Below are 22,330 nucleotides of genomic sequence, written 5' to 3'. Positions count from 1 at the left end.
GTGTGCCACATGACATGCTAGAAAGTATCACTAAATGTCCACTACTGATTAATATTTATTTAATTTATACACAACAGAGACTGTAGCCATACATGCAGGTGTGTAGCTAACACACAATACATCCGCATCAGACCCTCCTGGCCTTAAAAAGACGGCCTCAGTATACAGCCCTCAAACTATTCGGCTCTGCTAAATTTTCATTTTTTTATACTTTAATTTTAACAAACATATTCCTGAAATATTTGTAAGTCACTCAGGAGAACACCAAAGCATTGCCTTACCTTGGTGCAATGGTGCAATTCTGAGATCCTTGGATTCCGGGCGTGCTGACTTTTTCCAGACGGCCCTTAATTATATACAAGCTGGTGCACAGCTGTGAGGTGCAATGTTCAGGCTGAATTCAGATGAAAGTATGCAAAATTGTCCAATTTTCATCACCCAAAAACCAGACAATTTTTCATCCATGTTGTCATCTGTATCCCATCAGTGGGTTCACTCTACATATACAGTCTGCATTTATTTTATACATCAGCAATGTAAAATATACTAAAAGACCAAAGAGGGTTTCCTGTTTTAATGATTGCAGTGAATATGAAAAAACCTGAAGTCACATGGATGATAAAAAGTATGTGATCCGTCTTTTGCACAGTAGAACATGCTGCGACCATCAGTCTGTGTGTAATAATCTTCATGCGAGCTACCACATTGATTTGCATTGTCCGTATGCGATCTGTTTTGGATACGGACAGCAAACTATGCACTGGTCTGAACGAGTCCTATGGTCGGCTTCACACATCTTTTTTTTTTTCTCAATCGTCAAAAATGATCTGTGTTTTTGCTCAGTGTGTCGGACATATTTTTGGTCCTTGTGTCGGTTTCTACCATTTTTGTTCATCATCTATAGGCTGCCGTCACACTATCAGTATTTGGTCAGTATTTTACATCAGTATTTGTAAGCCAAAACCAGGGGTGGGTGATAAATACAGAAGTGGTGCATATGTTTCTATTATACTTTTCCTCTGATTGTTCCACTCCTGGTTTTGGCTACAAATACTGATGTAAAATACTGACCAAATACTGCTAGTGTGACGGCAGCCATAATCGTATGAATAAAAAAACCTGAGCTTCTCCTACCCATAAACCAGTAAATTAAAGACAGCACACATAGATGAAATCCATTTTTTTTTACTGGGTCATTGATTGCACAGATGAGTTTCATTCAGAATACGGATCAAAGTAGGACGTGCTCCTGTTTTCTTTTTGCGAATACTCGGTCTGCAAAAGACGAGGATATGTGAAAAGGCAAATACATTGTATTGGGTTTGTTATTCATCTGGGAAAATAATGGATGGCACAAGCACCAAAAAAAACTGAAGTGTGAAATCAGACACACGGCGATGTGTCACGCAACAGCATTTCTTAGACAAGTCACTTGACCAAAAATGTCTGTGCAACTTCTCTGCAACCTGCTGTCTCATGACTGTTTTATAGCTGCGATTATGCTGTAAAAAAATTAAACCAAGTTGCATACGAGTCGCAGATGCATGTGACTTGCCATGAAGTCTATGGCAAGTGGGTTACATGCGACTTCTAACTTGAGATGAGCAAACCTTCCAAGGTTCGGTTTGGTTCACCGAACGTACCCGAACCCCATTAAATTCAATGGGAGGTAAAACCAAAAGTATACACAACACCTTAAGGGGTGATAAAAGGCTTCTCAAACAGCTCAAATTAGGGGCAGACAGCATGAAAAGTGGCATCAATTATCCACAGTAGAAATTTGCTAATGGCACAGCAGCAGTCAGCCATGGGCCATGCATGAGGTATTAGGCTATGTGCACACGTAAGAAAAAGGTGCAGAATTTTCTGCACAAAATCCGCATCTCCTCACAGAATCCGCCGCCACGGATTCGCCGCGGTTATTATGCGGATTTTTGCGGTTTTTATGCGGAATTGATGCGGATTTTGTGCGGATTTTCTGCGGTTTTTGCCACTGCGGATTTTTAACATGGAGGGACGCAGAAAGGCTGCTGATCTGCACAAAAGAAGTGACATGCACTTCTTTAAAATCCGCAGCAATTCTGCACTTATTTTTCCGCACCATGTGCACAGCTATTTTTTTACCCCATTGATTTACATTGTACTGTACATCACAGTGCGGACCTGCAGCGTTTCTGTGCTGAAAAATCCGCTGTGGATCCGCAGCAAATCCGCATCGTGTGCACATAGCCTCAGGGTCTGGCCCAGCATTTACAGCTTTGAATTGAAGTTTCAATTAAGACCTGGTGGTTAAGGGAGCGGTGTAGGCCTTCTTTGCTGGGAGCCCTGATACCTCATGCAACAGCTCCAATTTTGTTTCCCCAGCCACATTCAGGTGTCATAAATATCAGTTTCATATTGAGTTTACAGTACAATGTAAACCTATGGGAAACCAAAAACATTGTGCCCATGCTGCGGAACAGCAACAGCAGGCACAGAAGCCATGACAAAGTTGTCATAGTCTGCAATAACGTGAAATCAATGCATGACAATAAATACAACACTATTGTCTAGTCTGTCCAGTCTGCGACCGGGGTGCAAAAGTCATTGGAGATCCATGACTTGTTTATTTTGATGAAAGTTAGATGGTCTACACTTACAAGGGACAGCCGGATGCGCTTATCCATCAGGACACCACCAGTAGCGCTGAAGACATGTTCTGAGAGAGAACGCTGGCTGCCGGGTATGACAAAACCTCCAAGGCGTGACAGACGAACTCAAGCCACTGCACCATTTTTGAAGACCAAAATGCAAAAGGATTCAAATTCCCCCTGATGGCATTGATATTGAGCTCCAGATACTCCTGCACCATCCTCTCCAGTCATTGACAACGTGTCAGACTTGTAGTCTGTTCTGCTAGTGCATGGGCTGGACTAAAAAATGTGCAAAATTACTCACAGAAATTGCTAATGCCACTTATGCTGCTGCTGCTAATGTGTTTGCGGTGACACCTTTATGTTCCCGGGAATGAAAGTCTAGAACTGCAATGCACACTGTGTGCCTCACTGCTGTCTTGGGGAAAACACTCTTAAGATTGTCTACAAGCGTGTTTTGATACTCCAGCATGCACACATCTCTTTTCAAGGGGGGGGGGGGGGCATCTGGAAAAATTTACTCTTTTTACTCTTATAGCGTGGATCTAACAGAGTGGCAACCCAGTAGTCAGCACTATTTGTAACCCTAAGAATACAGGCATCATGTTGAAGATAGTGCAGCAATACGGCGCTCATGTGTAGGGAGCTTCCATGAGGTCCAAGTCCATGGGGTGTTGCTGGCATGGTAAAACTCAAGGTTTCTTCCTCCTTCCCCTCCCACCAACAACGAACAACAGACAGGGGATCATTAAGCTCTTCATCTTCTGACTGTTGTACGTCCATCACCTCTTTCTCTTCGTCCTCCTCAATTTGTTCCTCGGCTCCTGCACCTTCACTATCAATTTGTCTGGTACCATGAGCCCTGCTCGATCACTGTTATTGATCCACCCATGGCAGCTGCCTGTGCGACGACAGTACATAACTTAGGCTACTTTCACACTAGCGTTAACTGCAATACGTCGCAAATGCGTCGTTTTTGCGAAACGCCGCATCCAGCAAAAGTTTTTGCTGGATACGTTGTTTCGTCATAGAGTAACATTAGCGACGCATTTGCGACGCATTTGCGACGCATTTCCAAACGGTGAATGCGTTTGGCGGCGTTTGGGCGTATGGTAGCGGTCCGTCGGGAGAAAAAAACGTTACATGTAACGTTTTTTGCTCCCGACGGTCCGCTTTTTCCGACCGCGCATGCGCAGTCGGAACTCCGCCCCCACCTCCCCGCACTTCCCGGCACATCACAATGGGGCAGCGGATGCGTGGGAAATATGCATCCGCTGCCCCCGTTGTGCGGCGGAGACCACACTAGCGTCGGGAACGTCGGCCCGACGCGCAGCGACGGGTTGTTCCCGACGCTAGTGTGAAAGTAGCCTTAGAGATATTGTTATCCCTTCTATATCCTCCTCTGCATCCACCTCTTCCTCTGGGACTACCACCTCCTCACGCAGACTATTCAACGTGTGCTCCAGCATGTAGATGATCGGAATAGAGATGCTGATGACAGCATTGTCTGCATTAACCATCTAAGTAGCCATTTCAAAACTGTGCAGAAGGGTGCAGAGGTCCTTCATCTGTGCCTAATCCACAAGTGTTATTTGAACCACATCCATATTGTGTTGGCCCAGACTATGCAAAAGTGCATACTGCACCAGGTTTCGTCGCTGCAACATGTGCATAGTGGAATTCCACCATGTTGGTTAACCAGTCGGCCGAAAGACCTCTATAGGGATGCAAGTCAATGACCTGCAGGGTCTGATCGTTGGACGTGAGCACACAGCTGGGATAGTGGAGGAGAAATTGCTGTACCATTAGGTTGAGGACATGAGCCATGCAAGGCATGTGTTGGAGGTTACCTTAGAGTAGGACTGCCACCAGGTTTGCGCCGTTATTGCACATAGCCTTCCCTGACTCCAGGTTCAATGGAGACGGCCATTGCTCTAACTCGGTCAGGATAGCTGTCCACAACTCTTGAGCTGTGTGACTGTGATCCCCAAGGCATATTCATTTAACACTGCCTGATTGCGGTGAGCCCTGGTGGCACAGTACGGTGGTGGGGGGTATTCTCTCTGCACTGTTTTAAAGTGTGTCTCATTAAGGGAGAGGTTGAGGGCGCAGGTGTAGGCCCTAGAGGAGGTAGAGGAACCAGAAGCAGTGGAGGAACTGTTAGATACAGAGGTTTGTCCCGCAAGCCTTGGGGATTCCAAGACTTGTGAGGCAGCCCCTTGACCGCCTGCCCCCACAGCCACCAGAGTCACCCAATGCCCAGTCAGCGAGATGTAACGCCCTTGCCTCTGTTTCCTCGTCCAGGTGTTAGTAGTGAAACACACCCTGGCAGACATATATTTTGTAAAGGGAATGGGTGATGTTGTGTGTGACATGCTGGTGTAGCGCAAGCACAGCTTTCACAGAGAAGTAATGGCGACTGGGTAACTGATACTCGGGGACTGCAAAGGCCATCAACTTACCTGTAACCACCAGGCAAAAAGACGGCATTTCCGTGGCTAATAGATTGGAGATGGTGGAGTTCCAACTCTTAGCTTTGGCATGTATAGGAGGAAACATTCTTTACGTGACCACAACTGTAGGACCGAGGGCTGCCTGCTGTGCTGCGAGAAGGTGCAGTTGGGTGAACCGGACAAACTGCTGGACTGTGAATGAGGTGCAGGTGGAGATGTTATGGTGGATTGAGAAAGATGTATTGTGCTTTGTGAAACAAAAACAGCAGGTATTTCAACTTCTGTAACAGCTGACAGGCTCTCACTAAACAAGTAAATGTTCTGCAGCTGGAGACCTGTGTAAGAACACTTGGCACAGTGATGGAGGAGGAATAAGCAGCAGATGTGGTTAATGGAACGGCCAGTGGTTGGCGAGACCCACTAGTCCGCATTTTAGCGCAGTGAGATTCCCAAACTAAGGCATGTGCTGGTTCATGCATGTAGTAGTCAAATTATTGCAATTTTTGCCTCTACTGAGTCTTCTTTTTGCAAATTTGTAAGATAGCGTGAGTTGAATCATCCTTTGCAGTCTCAAAAAAGGCCCAGGCTAGGCAACCCTTGCCACCTTTGTGAACTGCAGACTCGAGACCACAGTTGTGGCTGAGGATGCAGTGTTTGTCGTGGTTGCATCTCTCCATGACTGTGCAGGAAGCCAAACCTTACCTCCTTGTCTTCCTCCTCTACCCCCTCAGCTGAGCTACTTAGCTGCATGCCTTTGGGGTCACACAAGTGGGATCTACAACCTCAATGTCATCCTTTGTTGGGTGATGAGGGTCTGGAGTATGCTCAGACCCTAATTCATCCTGCCCCGGATCCAACGTGACAAAATGTTCCTCCTCTGGATTCTGTGAAGCTTTGGAGTGGACCTCTGATGTCCATGGAATAGAATGTGTGAACAGCTCTGCAGAATGGCCCATCTTTGGTTCCCCACAGTCAGTTGGGCATTTGGAAATATGTGATGTTGGGAGAGAGAAGGATATTTGGAGTGCCACCTCTGAGGATTGTATCTTGGGTGTGATGTTAAGGTGGAGGAAGAGGAGGAGAGGCCACTTGATGCAGTACTTGTCATCCACTCGAGCATATGCTCTTTCTGAGCCTCATCTACAAGGTGTACGGCAGCTGCCAAAGAAAAGGAGTTGAGTAGCCCGTCCAGTAACAGATGTTGTCAGTGATCTTTGGATGGCATAAGACGGTGTTTGTTCAGTTGCGCTTTAATTAACACCTAACCCACATACACGTCAAACACCAAACCTATTCCCCCTTCCACCATGACCTTGCTTTTTCCCATTCTGAATCACGAAGTATGTACCCTTCCCCTATTTTAACTTGCTGTTACACAACCTTAAGCCCACAACTGTCAGTCACCTGTCACTAAATGAACAATCACTATTTATTTTCTTAGGTCTAAGAGTGTTGTTCAGGCACACTATCTAACAATTTTTAAGAGCAAATGGGGCCTCCTGATTTCTCACTGCAACACATTTTTTTCCCAAACAATTTAGATTAGCAAATAGGGCCTCCTGACTGCAACATAGTTTTAACACAATGTAGTAAGATGTTGGAAGATCGATTGCACACAGGAAAGGATCATATCTAGCTAACTGACAAGCTCACTTGCAGCAGCAGGAGAAGCCTCTCTTCACTGTAACACTGAGAAAACGGCGCCAGCAAAACAAGATGTCCGCTTTTTATATGGACAGGGACATGTGACTGCGGCGGTACACAAAGCAAGTTCTTATAGGAGACGAAAAAATTACATTCCATCTCTTGTATAATCTAGACACCCCCTCATAAAACACGTCCCCCACTCATCATACAGCAGCACTATCCTAGACAAAGAAAAGACAGAAGCATTAGTGGAAACGCAATCATTTACCGATCTGCGACCAAATTTTGCCGACTTTGAGAAAAATTGCTCCGGAAACCAAACACAAATACGGATGTGCAACGCTTGTGCCGAATTTGAGATTGGCGAACATCATCCGAACAAGTTCGCTCATCTCCACTTATAACCATCAACAAAGAATCGAACATATCTTGAAACATTTGCATCTCTGTCACAGTTACGGCAGGTTGCAATGTGACACCGTAGTAAATAATTAGATGTGATGTTGCAAAGGGTCACATCTCAATGTCCCACGGTACGTCGCCGTTCAGCCCCAGCCTAAGGATCTGTTCATGGGAATGTTCTCAGTCTGTGTACGGTACGTCTTTTCTTTTTTTTTGAGGTGGACAGTGGCATTTAACAGGTTAACAGTCACAGGCAGAGCTTCGCTCCAAATTGCAGTTTGTAGACCCTAACTGTTAAGGCATAGTCAGACGGCCCTATAACTTGGCCAAGGATCATATTGCAATATTCAGACTGGCGGTTGGCTCTCCTGACCAGAGTGTGGCAGCATATATTTTGATACAGCTGTCATGCTGGGGTCAGGAGAACCGCCAGCCAGTCCGAGCATTGCAATGTGATCCTCAGTCGAGTTATACGGCCGTCTGACTGCTCCCTTAAAAACAGCCATTATCTGCCTGGGGGAAAGCGGTCGCAGCTCATGAGACCACTCCATACACCAGCTCCCAACTTGCACGGCGGATGTCAGGAAGGGGTTAAAAACCACCACCACCCCTAATACAAATACAGATGTATTATAAAGGATGATATACCCCATTTATTCTTTACATAAATCTATAGACCTTAGTTTTCTAGTTAATTTCTAGATTTAATTTGTAACATTAGGTGTTCTTTACAAAACAACTTATGCAGCAAATATACAATTTAATCTAAATCGTGCTAATCCATTTATTTTTTAATCACACACAACAAAAATAGTTTACTGTCCCAGAACAGTTTACCTGGACACCCTCATAGATTGTATGTATTCAACACCCTCACTCCTTGTTTGACTTGTTAAATTATGTTATTCTGTAATGTCTACTATTGCCTGTACATAAAGTATGCTTTCCAAGATCAAATATACAGTCACTGCTGCATTATAACATTCCATACCTTAACTGTAAATAACCCTTTCCTCTAGTAACACAAGACTTCCTCCGCACAGTACACAGCACAGCAAAGACACACTGCCGACTTTAGCCCCATCTGAATTTGTACAACTCCTGGCAAAAACTATGGAATCACCGGCTTGGAGGATGTTCATTCAGTTGTTAATTTGATAGAAAAAAAAAAAGCAGATCACAGACATGGCACAAAACTAAAGTCATTTCAAATGGCAACTTTCTGGCTTTAAGAAACACTAAAAGAAATCAAGAACAAAAAATGTGGTAGTCAGTAATGGTTACTTTTATTAACCAAGCATAGAGGGAAAATAATGGAATCACTCAATTCTGAGGAAAAAATTATGGAATCATGAAAAACCCTCCAACACATCACTGGTATTTTGTTGCACCACCTCTGGCTTTTATTACAGCTTGCAGTCTCTGAGGCATGGACTTAGTCTACTTTCACATTGGCGTCGGGCGCCGCAGCGTCGCCGCATGCGTCATGCGCCCCTATATTTAACATGGGGGCGCATGGACATGCGTTGCACTTGCGTTTTGCGACGCATGCATCACTGCGGCGCACGCGTCGTGGCGCAGAGGACGCAGCAAGTTGCATTTTTTGTGCGTCCAAAATCAATCAAAAAAAGGACACATGCGTCGCAAAACGCAGCGTTGTGCATGCGTTGTTCCTGCGTCGCCGACGCTGCGGCGCACAACGCAAATGTGAACGTAGCCTTAATGAGTGTCACACAGGACTCTTCATCAATCTGGCTCCAACTTTCTCGGATTGCTGTTGCCAGATCAGCTTTCCAGGTTGGAGCCTTGTCATGGACCATTTTCTTCAACTTCCACCAAAGATTTTCAATTGGACTGAGATCCGGACTATTTGCAGGCCATGACATTGACCTTATGTGTCTTTTAACCAGGAATGTTTGTGCAGTTTTTGCTCTATGGCACGATGCATTATCATCTTGAAAAATGATTTCATCATCCGCAAACATCCTTTCAATTGATGGGATAAGAAGTGTGTCCAAAATATCAACATAAACTTGTGCATTTATAGAAGATGTAATGACAGCCATCTCCCCAGTGCCTTTACCTGACATGCAGCCCCATATCATCAATGACTGTGGAAATTTGCATGTTCTCTTCAGGCAGTCGTCTTTATAAATCTCATTGGAATGGCACCAAACAAAAGTTCCAGCATCATCACCTTGCCCAATGCAGATTCGCGATTCATCACGGAATATGCCTTTCATCCAGTCATCCTCAGTCCACGATTGCTTTTCCTTAGCCCATTGTAACCTTGTTTTTTTCTTTTTAGGTGTTAATGATGGCTTTCATTTAGCTTTTCTGTATGTAAATCCATTTCCTTTAGGCGGTTTCTTACAGTTCAGTTACAGACGTTGACTCCAGCCTCCACCCATTCGTTCCTCTTTTGTTTTTTTGTGCATTTCCTGTTTTGGAGACATATTGCTTTACGTTTCCGGTCTTGACGCTTTGATGTCTTCCTTGGTCTACCAGTATGTTTGCCTTTAACAACCTTCCCATGTTGTTCGTATTTGGTCCAGATTTTAGACACAGCTGACTGTGAACAACCAACATCTTTTGCAACATTGCGTGATGATTTACCCTCTTTTAAGAGTTTGATAATCCTCTCCTTTGTTTCAATTGACATCTCATGTCGGAGCCATGATTCATGTCAGTCCACTTGGTGCAACAGCTCTCCAAGGTGTGATCACTCCTTTTTAGATGCAGACTATCGAGCAGATCTAGTTTGATGCAGGTGTTAGTTTTGGGAATGAAAACTTACAGGGTGATTCCATAATTTTTTCCTCAGAATTGAATGATTCCATAATTTTTCCCCTATGCTTTGTTAAAAAAAAATAAGTAACCATTACTGACTACCACATTTTTTGTTCTTGATTTCTTTTAGTGTTTCTTAAAGCCAGAAAGTTGCCATTTGAAATGACATTAGTTTTGTGCCATGTCTGTGAGCGCTTTTTAATACAAAAGTAAACAACTGAATGAACATCCTCCAAGGCCAGTGATTCCATATTTTTTTGCCAGAAGTTGTATAATTTTTTCTTCTTTTAACCAGTTCTGTACATAGAACTCCTGCTATCGAGCCCCATGATTTCTAATTGGTCCCCCAATCAAAAACATTAATTGCCCCCCATATGGTATCATGTACCACGCATAGCCTCCCCCCATATGGTCCCTCTCCATACAGTATCATGGATCACCCCAGATACTGTATAATGGGCCCCACAATATGCCTATTGACTTTTAAAAAAATAAATTGAAACTCCATACAAAGATGGCATTTGTGATTAATTTTATATCTATGAAACAACAATGTACTATGTGTAGCTAATATGTTCTACCTTAAGACCTGAAGTAAAGTTCTTGAATAGGAATTGAACTGGAGTCCCATGGTTTATAAGTTATTTTGGTTCAACTAAGGACCCTCCTCAGAGGCAAATGTGGCACCCCAGGAGTCTGGGTATCAGTGTGGTATTGCCTTCCTCTCAGGGAGGGTGATGCCATGCCTGGAAGTGAGGAGGATCTCTTTAACAGGTAACACATTCATGCAACATGTTTTGACTCCAGGCCAGTAGGGGGGAGCTCTAGACCCAGATTCAGGGGAACATCCCTATATATGTTCTGGCTTGGAGGAGTTAGGCTAGTCTGTAGGAAAGTGATGGAGAAGGAACACAGTAGAAGTGAGGAGTTGGAGGGGAGATGCAACTGAGTTCCCTCCACGCTGAAGCGCAGAAACTAGAGACTAGAAACTGGGAGTCCGTGGCTGTGAAAGAATGTATGCCCCACAGCTGAAACCGGAGGGCAGGAGATTTAAAGTTGCCTGTCCACAACTACACCCAAAGGCACAGCAGCATATAGAACCCGGAGTTGCCACAGTAGGTACACCTGTAAAAAGGCTTGCATTGCCTGCCATGTGGGTACTGTCCTACATATAGGATAGAGGACCTTGTGAGAAGCCTCAAGTAGCAAGGGACGCACATTACAGCGCAGTAAGGAAGTCTCAAACCCCACCTGGTTAAGGGGATTCTAAATCCCTTCCAGGCTGCCCAGATCTCACCATCACCTGTGATCCGCACCCTGGACTGTATACCACAAAAAAAAAAAAAAAAAAAAAAAAAAGTGTATAGAGACTGCAACCTTTTTAGCTTCCAATTCTTTCTGGCACTACACTCATCTTTACCCACTACACTGGGAGCTGAAATCAGGCTTCACCTGTGGGAAGCCATACCATCCCTGCTTCAGTACCATCATCCCAGTGGACCTTTTTAAGCAGCGTCACTCATCCCTTACCGAATACCACAGGTGGCATCATGAACACTATTTAAAACAACCCCTTTAAAGACTTTCCCTCTAACTTGGACACCTAGGGCCACAGACTGGGTCACTGCCACCGTGACTACCCCTTTAATGACCACCGGACCTGGCCCGAGTACCCCGGGGTCCTAGCGTGCAATCCACAAACGCATTATAGGAAGCCAACAAGTTCAAGGCATGAGACCAGGGGCCAGACTGTGCCTTGGAGTCTGTACCAAGACCACACGGCTGCCTGGATGTAGCCAAATGTAGTGCGGTAGTAGCTTCACACATCCAACTTCCAGTGTCAGAAAGACCCATGGCCGGTCCAGACATCATGGATTGCCTGATCTAGACTGAAAGCAGTGTTGTATTCTGGCACAGTCAGATGTATGAAGCCAGCCCGATTCATTCATAATGACTTTACCCTAGATACTAAGACACCCATTCATCAGGATCTTGGCACTTTTTCCCCCTTGAGTTAAGTTACATTAAAAAAAAGTTAACTAATTGCTGGAGGAGGAAAAAACTAATATTTGTTTAAATGACCTAGGAGATTAAAAAAATAAAATAGAAGCCATTAATATTTATTCTACTATCCTAGTGGAGCTAAAGAATAAAAAAAATTAGATTTTTGCACAGTTGGAAGATCATGCAACATTTTATAGGATCATGTGCCCTGCTCTCAAGAGTGCAAAATAAGATAGATACATGCAAGTCCCTGAACAAGTCATGGGGGAAAACGTTGGGGTACTGGGCAGTATGGTCTGCCATTTGGTCCATTGATGGCTTGCGGTGGGTATGGGCGTCTCTACACTACTGCACTTTATAAGAGAAGGAACCCCCGAGCTCTCAGCAAAGTAAATGCACAACAAAGGAAATATAGCATGATGTTTTGGTATTGCTTTTTTTTGCTCAGTACTTTGAGGGGTGTATAATTGAAGGGTTTTGTTTTTCATAGTTCATGTTAATCAAGGAGTATAGGACACGATCATAAAAAAAATGAATAAGTTTAGCCTATATCTGTGTGAGTGCTGTTCTCCCATGGGGCGCTTTACCATTGACCACACTGCCTACTTCTCTCTCCTAGAATGTGTATTTAATACATTGTGGATATATTTTTATGAACATAGATCAGAACAAATTGAACACCAAATATCGTTACATAAACTACATTCAACTTTATTAAACCATTGACAATAAAAGGTTATTTCAGTAACAGCCCGAAATGTCTAAAAACTACAAGGGGTCCTAATGACCAAGCAAGGTAAAAACAGGCATATTAGGCAGTATAAATCAAGAGACATGACTCAAGTAGGCTTCGTGTTGGGCCACGTTACATTTATAGCTTTTGCTATTAACAAGGGTAGATTTAGTAAAAATCTGCTTAATGGCAGCAAGGACTCAGCTTGGTGTCGTGAGAGGTTAACGTTCATATCCCAGATATTACAGCCATCGTCCATATTCCAGATATTACAGCCCATCGTCCACAACAGAGTCAAACTTCAACAGACTGAAGGAGATCCTGCTTTTATTATTAGGAACAGTTAAAACCGATCTGTCAGAAGTGGCAAGATTGTGCCCTCACCTTATTCCTGCTGCGCTCCATATATTGTAAATGCAACAGTGCCAAACCTTTTATTTCAGTGTCAATTTGTGGTCTTTTCCAAGTAGGTGTGGCTTAAATTCACAGCAGACTAAACACGCCCCAGAGGATCCTGTGAGCTACACCCCTTCCAAGATTAAAATTTAGCACTAAATAAGCCCACATTGCTGGAACTGTACAGTGGATTTGTATAAAGAAGAACAAACAAAAGACACACTGTTCAGGATCAGTCAAAATATTATAAGCATAAAGAACACCACACTTGACCTGGTGACCAAGCCTATCCAAGTAGGTTTCTGAAGTCTGGTTCTAGAGTACCACAGGAGAAGATCCATTGAACTTTGTTTCGAGTTAATGAAGCCTACCTAGAGGACCATAGAAGATTAGAATGTCTGGTTGTTACATCTACATTATAGACATGTGAAGTCAGCCTCTAGCCACTGTCAGGCAACCAATATGGCTGCATTCTGGGGTCCTCATTTTAGATACCCAATGGAAGAGTTGGTCACACAATGGGTCATCTGACAGCCATTTTACTGGCAAAAGGACTAGTCATTTAAAGGCAGAAGGCCCCTGTGGACATTACAATCAGTGGATTGAGAGCTTAAATTTAATGTGCATGTGGACTTTGCGATCAGAAATTGTCAGGCAGAGCTTTGGCCATAATTTCGGTACCAATAGAGCCCCATTTAAATGGTTATAGAGCCACAATTTAGCATCTGTCCTAGAGCCATACGTTCTGGTCCAGCTGCAAGTCTGATGACCCAAACTAAAAAGCATAATTTGATGATGCAGTCAGTTTGGGTCATTGGACCCAAGGCCACAATGGGATTCAAGAATTCATTAACATCAATCATTAGTGTTGGTTTTAAATTTGCCAAATTGAGGAAGAGACAGATGGTGCAAACTCATCAAGACCTAGTCATGGTGGTAATCAATTAATTGGATACCATCGAGCAGTCATGTCACTGCTTTGTCACCAGACAGGTGACCCGTTGGCATCGGTGGCTCTTGATTAGCTAGTCTGACATGCAGAGCCATAGTTGCGTGATGTTATGCCACCTCATCAAGATTAACAGGTGCCCCTCAACTGGATGCTACAGACTACCAGCTGGACCAAGACATGCAAAAAAAAAAAAGTTTCCACCATCTAGACTGGTGTTTTCATGAAGTGTCTGCTGGAGTAAGATGTGTAAACTCATCAAGAGGCACTTGTCCCTTTATGAATTTGGCAAATATTTCAGGAACCATAAGAAAGGTTAACGTCATTGACTAGAGCTCATTGCGGTCACACGTTACACCGCTTTTGTAGCAGAAGCGATGATTTATCCAGACGCACTTGACCAATGCCCCCTTCACCTACTTTTCAGTTGGCGGAGTTGCGGTATCATCCTCCTCATCAGAATCATTTTTGCTCGACTGCACGTTTTGTCCATGAGCTTTTTGGTGGTGTTTAACTAGACCATTTTTGCTTGCAAAAGTTTTGTCGCACTGAAGACAAGAGAAATGTGTCTGCATCCTGTGACTTTTCTGATGGTAAAGAAGACATTTGTTGTAGATGAAGAGTTTCCCACATATAATACATGGATACATTTGACCAATAGTGGTGTTGGTTTGGTGTTTGCTTAGAAGATTGTTTGTGGTAAAGACTTGACCACAATCAAGACACGGAAATTCTTCTTTCGCTTCGTGAATTTTCATGTGCATCAAATAGCTCGGTTTATGGCAAAAGCTAAGGTCACATTCAGTGCAAAGGTAATATTCGTCAGGCTCATTGCGGACAGAGCTTGGTCGATATTCCTGCATGGTGGGGTCATATCCATGTTTTTTAAATGGAGAAGTGTGTATTCTTTTGTGTATCGTAAGATTTTTTTTCTGTGGAAAGCTCTTCCCACAAGTTGGACAGAAGAACCTCTGTGGAAAACTTACAGGGGTGAAGCGTGGGGAGCTTACACCCAAACTAGTACTTTGCTCAGGAGGAGGAAGAGGAGGAGGAGGAGATGTAAAAAATTCCTGATTTCTTGTTTTTTGCTCTGTGGGGAGGTCAGGTAAAGATTGAGACATTGCAGGAGGACCAAAAAATAGGTTGTTGCTGCTACCGCCTTCTGCAACTTTAGCTTGTGCTTGGCAACTCGCTTCAAAAAATTTTTGCAGCATCTGCTTTTTTGCAGCAACCAAAGGTTCAGTCGCAGCTTCTCTTGGTATATCTGAGAGAAACGGGGATAAAAAGAAAAAAGGAAATATTTAGAACTTATGACGGAGGTGTACATCCAGGGACATGATGAGTTTACTTTGTTAGGGACATATTTGTGGAAGACGAATGACATTTAGATCTGGTGGTTAAGGTTTTTTTTTTTTGTTTTTTTTTTAATTTTATGGGGGAAACTGAATTTTACATTCTCAATACATCTTTATAGTTGTCCAAGTTTTTTTTCCTTTTTTAAGAGCTGAATGTTCCCTGCACAGTGGTGATGCATATAGCATCTCAACAAAGATCTACTCCTGTGACCAAAAGGGGAAGAGGTGGAGGGGGGAGAAAAAAACAAAACGACAGGGTAAAGTCAGAGTGCACAGCTAAAAAAAGCGACACAGGGCAAAATCAGAGTGCACAGTTCCCCGTTGTCACATTTTGACATGCTGCAGCTACAACTGCGAAGTATGTGACTTAATTGTTTTAATTTGGACACACACTTAACCCGAATGCAAGTTGGGCAAGCCGCTTTTCTATTAGGCTGCCGTCACACTATGGGTATGTTTCCACGGTCAGGAAACGCTGCTTGTTTGACGCTGCGCAGAGCTGCAGCGTCAAACAAGCAGCGTCCAGATGTTCCAGCATAGTGGAGGGGATTTTATGAAATCCCGTCTCCACTATGCGTGGAAACCCGCACGCGGCGGCCCTGTGACTCCGGACATGCTGCGCGTCTTTTCAGATCGCAGCATGTCTGTACACCTTGCAGGGACGCAGCGTCCCCGCAAGGCATATCACAGGGCCCTATGGGACAGAGCGATCATCCCGGATGTGAAGAGTTAACACATCCGGCATGATCGCGTCCCAGAAAGGGGGCGGGGCTTAGCGCCGAGCAGCTTCGCCGATACCGTCGGCCATCCTGAACGTGGAGACATACCCCATCAGTATTTGGTCAGTATTTTTCATCAGTATTTGTAGCCAAAACCAGGAGTGGGTGATAATACAGAAGTGGTGCATATGTTTATATTATACTTTTCCTCTAATTGTTCCACTCCTGGATTTGGTTATAAATACTGATGTAAAATACTGACCAAATACTGCTAGTGTGACAGCAGCTTTACAATGACAGGTGATCAGGCAAGTTGAAAAGTCAAATTAACCAGATCCTTAGGTATCACTCCCCTTCCCAATCTACTGTCAGGTCTCCTACATACTGGATTGTGGACGGCTCCTATAAAGCCTCGCTGGTTCTGCCAGCATTACTACAAATGTGTGTATTGGCAGCTTAAAATTACTACAAGACGGATATTGCGTAGCCCACCATTTCATTACCTTTTAAGTGACTGTATTTATTCTTCAGAATGGCAGAGTCAAAATCCTTACGACATTCTAAGAATTCCCATTCATCTGCAGAGAAGATTCCAGGGGAGCCTTCATAATGCGCAGAAAGCTGTTAAGAGAAAGGATACATTGATTAGTGTATTCTAGAACCATGACAAAAGGGGTATTTATTATTCATGGGAGCATCAATTTTTACCATTTTATCCTCCTACTCCATGTCCCATTCCTTTCATAATAGACCCAATAAACACCACACTTCTATTGGACTAGATGATGGCCCGATTCTAAAGTAAGTAAGTATGGCAGCCACATAGTATATAGCACGGGCCACGTAGTATATAGCAGACAAATACTACGTGGCCTGTGCTATATACTATGTGGCTACTATATACATACATATTGTAGACTAGCTGATGCGTTAATACAGGCCACGCAGTATATAACACAGGCGACTGCCCACTGCACATGTAGTATTTAGCAGCCACGCGGTATATAACAGCCCACGTAGTATTTAGCAGTGTGGGCACCATATCCCTGATAAAAAAAAAATTAAAATTAAAAAAAAAAATAGTTATATACTCACCTGCTGGGATCCAGCGAAGCTCTGGCGATGCGGGCGCGCCTGCTGCCATCTTCCGTTCCCAGGATGCATTGCAAAATTACCCAGATGACTTAGCGGTCTCGCATTTTGCAATGCATCTCTGGGAACGGAAGATGGCGGCAGGCACGAGCCCATCGTTGGACAACGGAAGGTGAGAATAGCAGGTTTGTTTATTATTATTAACATTAGAACTTTTTACTATTGATGCTGCATAGGCAGAAAGACAGAAGTACCCCTTAGACAAAAAAAAATAAAAAATAATATATATATATATATATATATATATATATATATATATATATATATATATATATAGGTCACAGCAGCCTTTTATTAACCTTACATAAAAAATTTTGGAAACAACCACCAGAAGGGGTGGTCCTCAAAGCCCCAATAACTAATCAGGTTTAATAATCCCACCTTGGCCCCAGGTAGAGTCTCACATCTAGAAGCTATTCACCAGTTCAGAGGCACCTATTAACCAACCTGGCCAGTACGGTATTTAAACCATTAACCACAAGTCCCCTTTAATCTCTCTTCCATGGGATTTAGACACCTGTCCACTTGAATCTCCACCCTGGGCATGGTGTCCAGAACCTTTTCAGATGCTCCCGCTCCCCAACCAATCCACCGTTTACCTACTCCACCAACTTAGAGGACCTCCCCCTCCCTGCCAAACTGCTATGACACACCTTTAAAAAAAAACAAAAAAAAAACCACCCTGTAAATTGCGTTGTTCCCCTCTATGAAGAGCTCAAACAAATAACACACCCTTGTGAAGCTTCAACCCAATAGGGAGAGAGCTTCCAACACTGGTAAATGGTACCCCAAATAACATGGCTGACCCTTTTATATTACTGCCCCATAACCCCAAGCTTCCCAACGCCCATCCAGCTCACTATATTCCCACATTAATCCAGTCAAGTGCGCCTCCCTTCATGGCGATGGGGACCAAGTACGGCCTCTTGATCACCTAACTGACAGATTAGAAAATTTATTTGAGATAGGTGGACAAACTATTGGATTTATGGCCACATAGGCCTTCTGCAAATTGAGGCCTTTTTACCTTAAAACTAAGTCCTTTACTCACCCTCCCCAGGTCCAGTGCCAAGCATAGGCCGCTACTCCATTTGGTCTCATTCACACAGTGCAAGAGTAGAGAGAAAAAAAACAAACCCACATTCACCTTTCCAGAAAGAAATTGTGTTATTTGATTGTTGACTTCTCGAATCTTTTCCGAATTATCTTGTATAGGTGGAAGCATCTGCGACATCATGGTCTGTTTCCTTCCCAATGAGGAATTTTGAACATCATCCCCAAATATTTTGTCATCGGTTGTTTGCTTCACCAACATGTACTGCTGTATAGTGAGAGGTGAAAACATTAAGGCTGCGTGCACACGTTGCTGATTTTTTGCAGTTTCTTGTTTTTTCCCCCCTGATAACTGCAAAAAAAACAAAAAAACAGCATACAATATGCATCCCATCATTTAGAATGAATTCTGCAATTTTTGTGCACATGATGCGTTTTTTTCCGCGTAAAAAACGCAGCATGTTCATTAATTTTGCGGGTTTTTATTTGTGGATTTCCCACTATAAAATGCATTGGGAAGTGTCCAGGAAAAAAAAACGCACCAAAAACGCATACAGATTTCTTGCAGAAAATTCCAGGTTTTTCTCAGGAATTTTTTTCTCAGGAATTTTCTGCAAGAAATCCTGAACGTGTGCACATAGCCTTAAACTCTGAAAGTCAAGAAAAAAAAAATAATTATTTTATTTATGGAGGGGGTTGGAGAAAAAAAAAATAAATAAATTCTTTTAAGACAAGAGAATGTCCCCTTTCTCCTCCTGGACTTTTATTCTCAGTTCATGGGTAAAAATCTATTCAGTGTATACACATTTTCCCCATTACTGAGATGACAGTTGGTGCTCTTAAAGTCTTATGGAGGAGCTTAAGATTCTGCTGCGCATTCTCTTAAAAAGAGTTGAAGCTCACCATAGAGTTTTGTAAGCACCAACTGTCACCTCCTATAGCAGCAATATGAAAACCTGCCTTCAAATACAGATTTTACTTGTAAGTTGTAAGCGAGGTATGTCCAGAAGGAGAAAAAAGTTCTAATAAGATACACCACAAAATTTTCAAGTCCATATTTGTGTTAATCATTTTAAGTGACGGCTATTCTTTAAAAAGGTAATGAATGAGACCATAGCACATAGTATTGGACTTTCTCACCTCTCCGGTCAGCAGGTAGATCAGGTAAATTGATCGATTTATTATCTTTTTTGACATACTATCAAGGTCATCATCAGCCATCTCAAAGACCTAATGAGCTGAACTTATCTGCAGGAAGAAAAAAATAAAAAAAAAATGATTTTAGTACATGTTGCCTTCAGAGTTGTAAAATTAAATTTTTATTTTCTTAGTTGCTTAGAAAAGTCAAAGAAAATAGATGTTAACCTTTAATAGGGTTCTTGTTTTGTTCTCCTTCCCAATTTATTGAATACTACTTTATTATCTAGGCCAAGATTGTGGTGACAATTTTTATTTTTTTTTTAAATAAAAAAAAGCCTAAAAGTACACCACACTAACCAGAAGCCAGCTTTTATTCATTTAACCCTTTCAATCTGCATTTACCATTCAGTCATACCAGGCATAGAGTGGAGGGGGCTCAGGAGCAGGGTACGCAGCACATAGGACAGATGCCTATGTAAGCTGGCTCCTGTCTCTAGCAGCAGAGACGTTATAAAGTCATTATTATATATTGCAATACTGAAATTGCAAATACAGTACAAGCGATCATAGGTTCAAGTCCACAATGATAACTAAAAAACAAAACAAAAACAAAAAAAAAAAAGCATATTTCAAGCTTTCATATATACACCAAAACTGCTGTATCCATGCATTATAAAAAAAAATAAATAAAAAAAAAAAATAACGATGAAAATGGTGAAGAGAGGACCCCAAGTATAATAGTGGCAGTTTTTTTTTTGTTTTTGTTTTTTTTAGTTTGACACCCCCCCTCATTTCACTAAGTGTAGACCTTAAAAAAAAAAAAAATAAAATATGGGTTCAGTGTCATCATCTATAGTGCCAACTACCAACACATAACTGCAAAAAAAAAACACTAATTTACATAGTTTAAATGACTGCCTGTCCTCCCACATCAATAAGGTAGCCTAGGAAATCCATGCAGGCCTACGAGATTGTTAGGCCCGTGGCTGCCATGGAAACACAGCAGCACCTTGAGACTAATTGACCGTGGCAAGGATTTAACAGCTGGGCCCAGAGCAATCTCGGGGCAGCCATTGCAGTGGGATATTGATTGGAGCATAGAGATATAATATTTCCCCAGAGAAAACTGCAGAACCTGTTCATTAGCTAGTTACGGGACCATAGTGCGGTATGCAGACATACACATAGGCCTGTATGAGAGAGCAGATAAAGAAAATGAATGTCCCCCACGCAGTGACAGGAGCCATCAACCCCCATAGAGGCACATGGAGCCTTACTGTGTGGCGATTCTAGAGGGGAATCAGTTCTCCGATTCAGCAGGGCACTAGAAGAGCAAAAGAGACTGACAACCCTGGTCTGACATCCACTTTGGTACTCCATGGTACCAGACCAGGACGGGGCAGACTTACAGGCAGCACGTGAATTAGTCTTGGTGCCTCTTGTTTATACTAGGCCTCACATGACATCATGGAAGCCTGATAGTTGCAAGAGGTGCATTCAAGTGCCAGCCAAGGACGTTCACAATGCTCCAGACCAGTTGCAGTGGAGTCCCGAAGTGATAGTTAGACCGGGGTAATCTTATTTCTCATCGCTACATAAGGAAACTAGAGTCCATATTATGATTAACATGGAACTACCTCACGTGCCTTTAAACAGCCTCCTACTCACAGCTTGTTTGGGTTAGGTGCACATTAATGCAGTTCTCTATGCCAAGCACTACAGTGGGGTTACTGTTGGAGACCACCAAAAAATAACAGATTCCACTGGAAACCCTGAAGGCAGCTTGAAAGAGGCCGCCATCTTGGCAGTGTTTTCTTACTATTGGTAGCCTTACATGATTGTAGTTTGTTAAACTGTACTAAAAATATAGCAATTTTACCAGATTTAGCACAAAAATTTCTAAAAAAAAAAATAAAAAATAAAAAAATGTAGAGTCAATATAGGGAAAGTCCCCATATAAAAGGTGCACAAAACTCTATAGTCACTGATCCAGGTGTATATAGGCCATTTGCATAGAGCCAACACATGGCTCAATAGCACTTGCAAATCTACAACCGCCAGCATACAGGCCAACAGCACAATCATTTTGCATTATCTGGAAAGAAAAAAATAAAAATAAAAAATAAAAAAAGTGTAGCATAAAAGCCATCCCACCACAACAAGGTAGCTCTGACCAGGACAGTCCTACACTAATATTAAAACCTTACCATGAGTCAATATTGACTGCAGTGTGAATAAGGGCAGACAAGAGGACTGGGCCCAACCAGTGGAATTTTCACAAGTAGAGTGTATACCATATACTACAAGAACAGGGAGGGCGTTTGACTGGTAATACACAATAACCACTAAATATCCAGTTAGCATTTAATTTGGGCATAATAGTGGTCATTGCATGCTCCCAGACATACAGGTGTGTAACTACCACACTCATATATCCCATTAGACCCGCCGGGCCTTAAAAAGATGGTCTCAGTATATATCCCAAAATCATTCTGCTTTAATAAATTTTTCAAATATACTGATGAAACATTACAGCGCACTTTACTGAGCACCATCCCAAAGCCAAGCCATACCTTGCTACAATGATGCACTTCTGAAAACCTTGGACTACAGGCGTGCCTACTTCTTATAGACGGCCCTTAATTAATGCAAGCTGGTGCATAGCTGTGAAGTGCAAAATTCAGGCTGAATTCAGACGAGGCGTATGCAAAATTGTCCGATTTTCATCCAGAAAAAATTGACAACTTTTCATCCATAGTATCATCTGTACCCCATCTGTGTGTCTAATTTTTTAAATCCATATTCATTTTGTTTTATACATCAACAATATAAAATATACTAAAAGACCAAATAGGGTTTCCTTTTTTAGGGTATGTGCACACGTTGCGGATTTTGCTGCGGATC

The 22,330-nt window shown here is 42.7% G+C and overlaps 1 protein-coding gene across 1 annotated transcript; it reads right to left on the bottom strand.

Annotated features, from left to right (window-relative positions):
* Positions 1-12,614: 12,614 nt before the first annotated feature.
* Positions 12,615-22,117, bottom strand: LOC143781539 (uncharacterized). Its single transcript, XM_077268175.1, has 5 exons — positions 22,000-22,117; positions 19,427-19,534; positions 18,381-18,554; positions 16,585-16,702; positions 12,615-15,271 (listed from the first exon to the last, which is right to left on the bottom strand). The coding sequence occupies exons 2-5, from the start codon at positions 19,505-19,507 to the stop codon at positions 14,424-14,426; spliced, it is 1,221 nt and encodes a 406-aa protein (XP_077124290.1). The 5' UTR covers positions 19,508-19,534; positions 22,000-22,117; the 3' UTR covers positions 12,615-14,423.
* Positions 22,118-22,330: the final 213 nt, after the last annotated feature.

This window comes from Ranitomeya variabilis, chromosome 6 (genome assembly GCF_051348905.1).
Source record: "Ranitomeya variabilis isolate aRanVar5 chromosome 6, aRanVar5.hap1, whole genome shotgun sequence".
Taxonomy (NCBI): Eukaryota; Metazoa; Chordata; class Amphibia; order Anura; family Dendrobatidae; genus Ranitomeya; species Ranitomeya variabilis.
Note: the sequence above shows the minus strand (reverse complement) of the source record. Positions and strands in the feature narration are given on the sequence as shown.

Bases quoted from the DNA above. Each gene is read 5' to 3' on its own strand.
- LOC143781539 (XM_077268175.1), bottom strand. From the start codon at position 19,507: ATGGCTGATGATGACCTTGATAGTATGTCAAAAAAGATAATAAATCGA. The intron at 18,555-19,426 runs GTGAGAAAGTCC...CTCACTATACAG, and splicing joins TCTACCTGCTGACCGGAGAG to CAGTACATGTTGGTGAAGCA. The intron at 15,272-16,584 runs GTAATGAAATGG...CGTTTCTCTCAG, and splicing joins TAAATACAGTCACTTAAAAG to ATATACCAAGAGAAGCTGCG.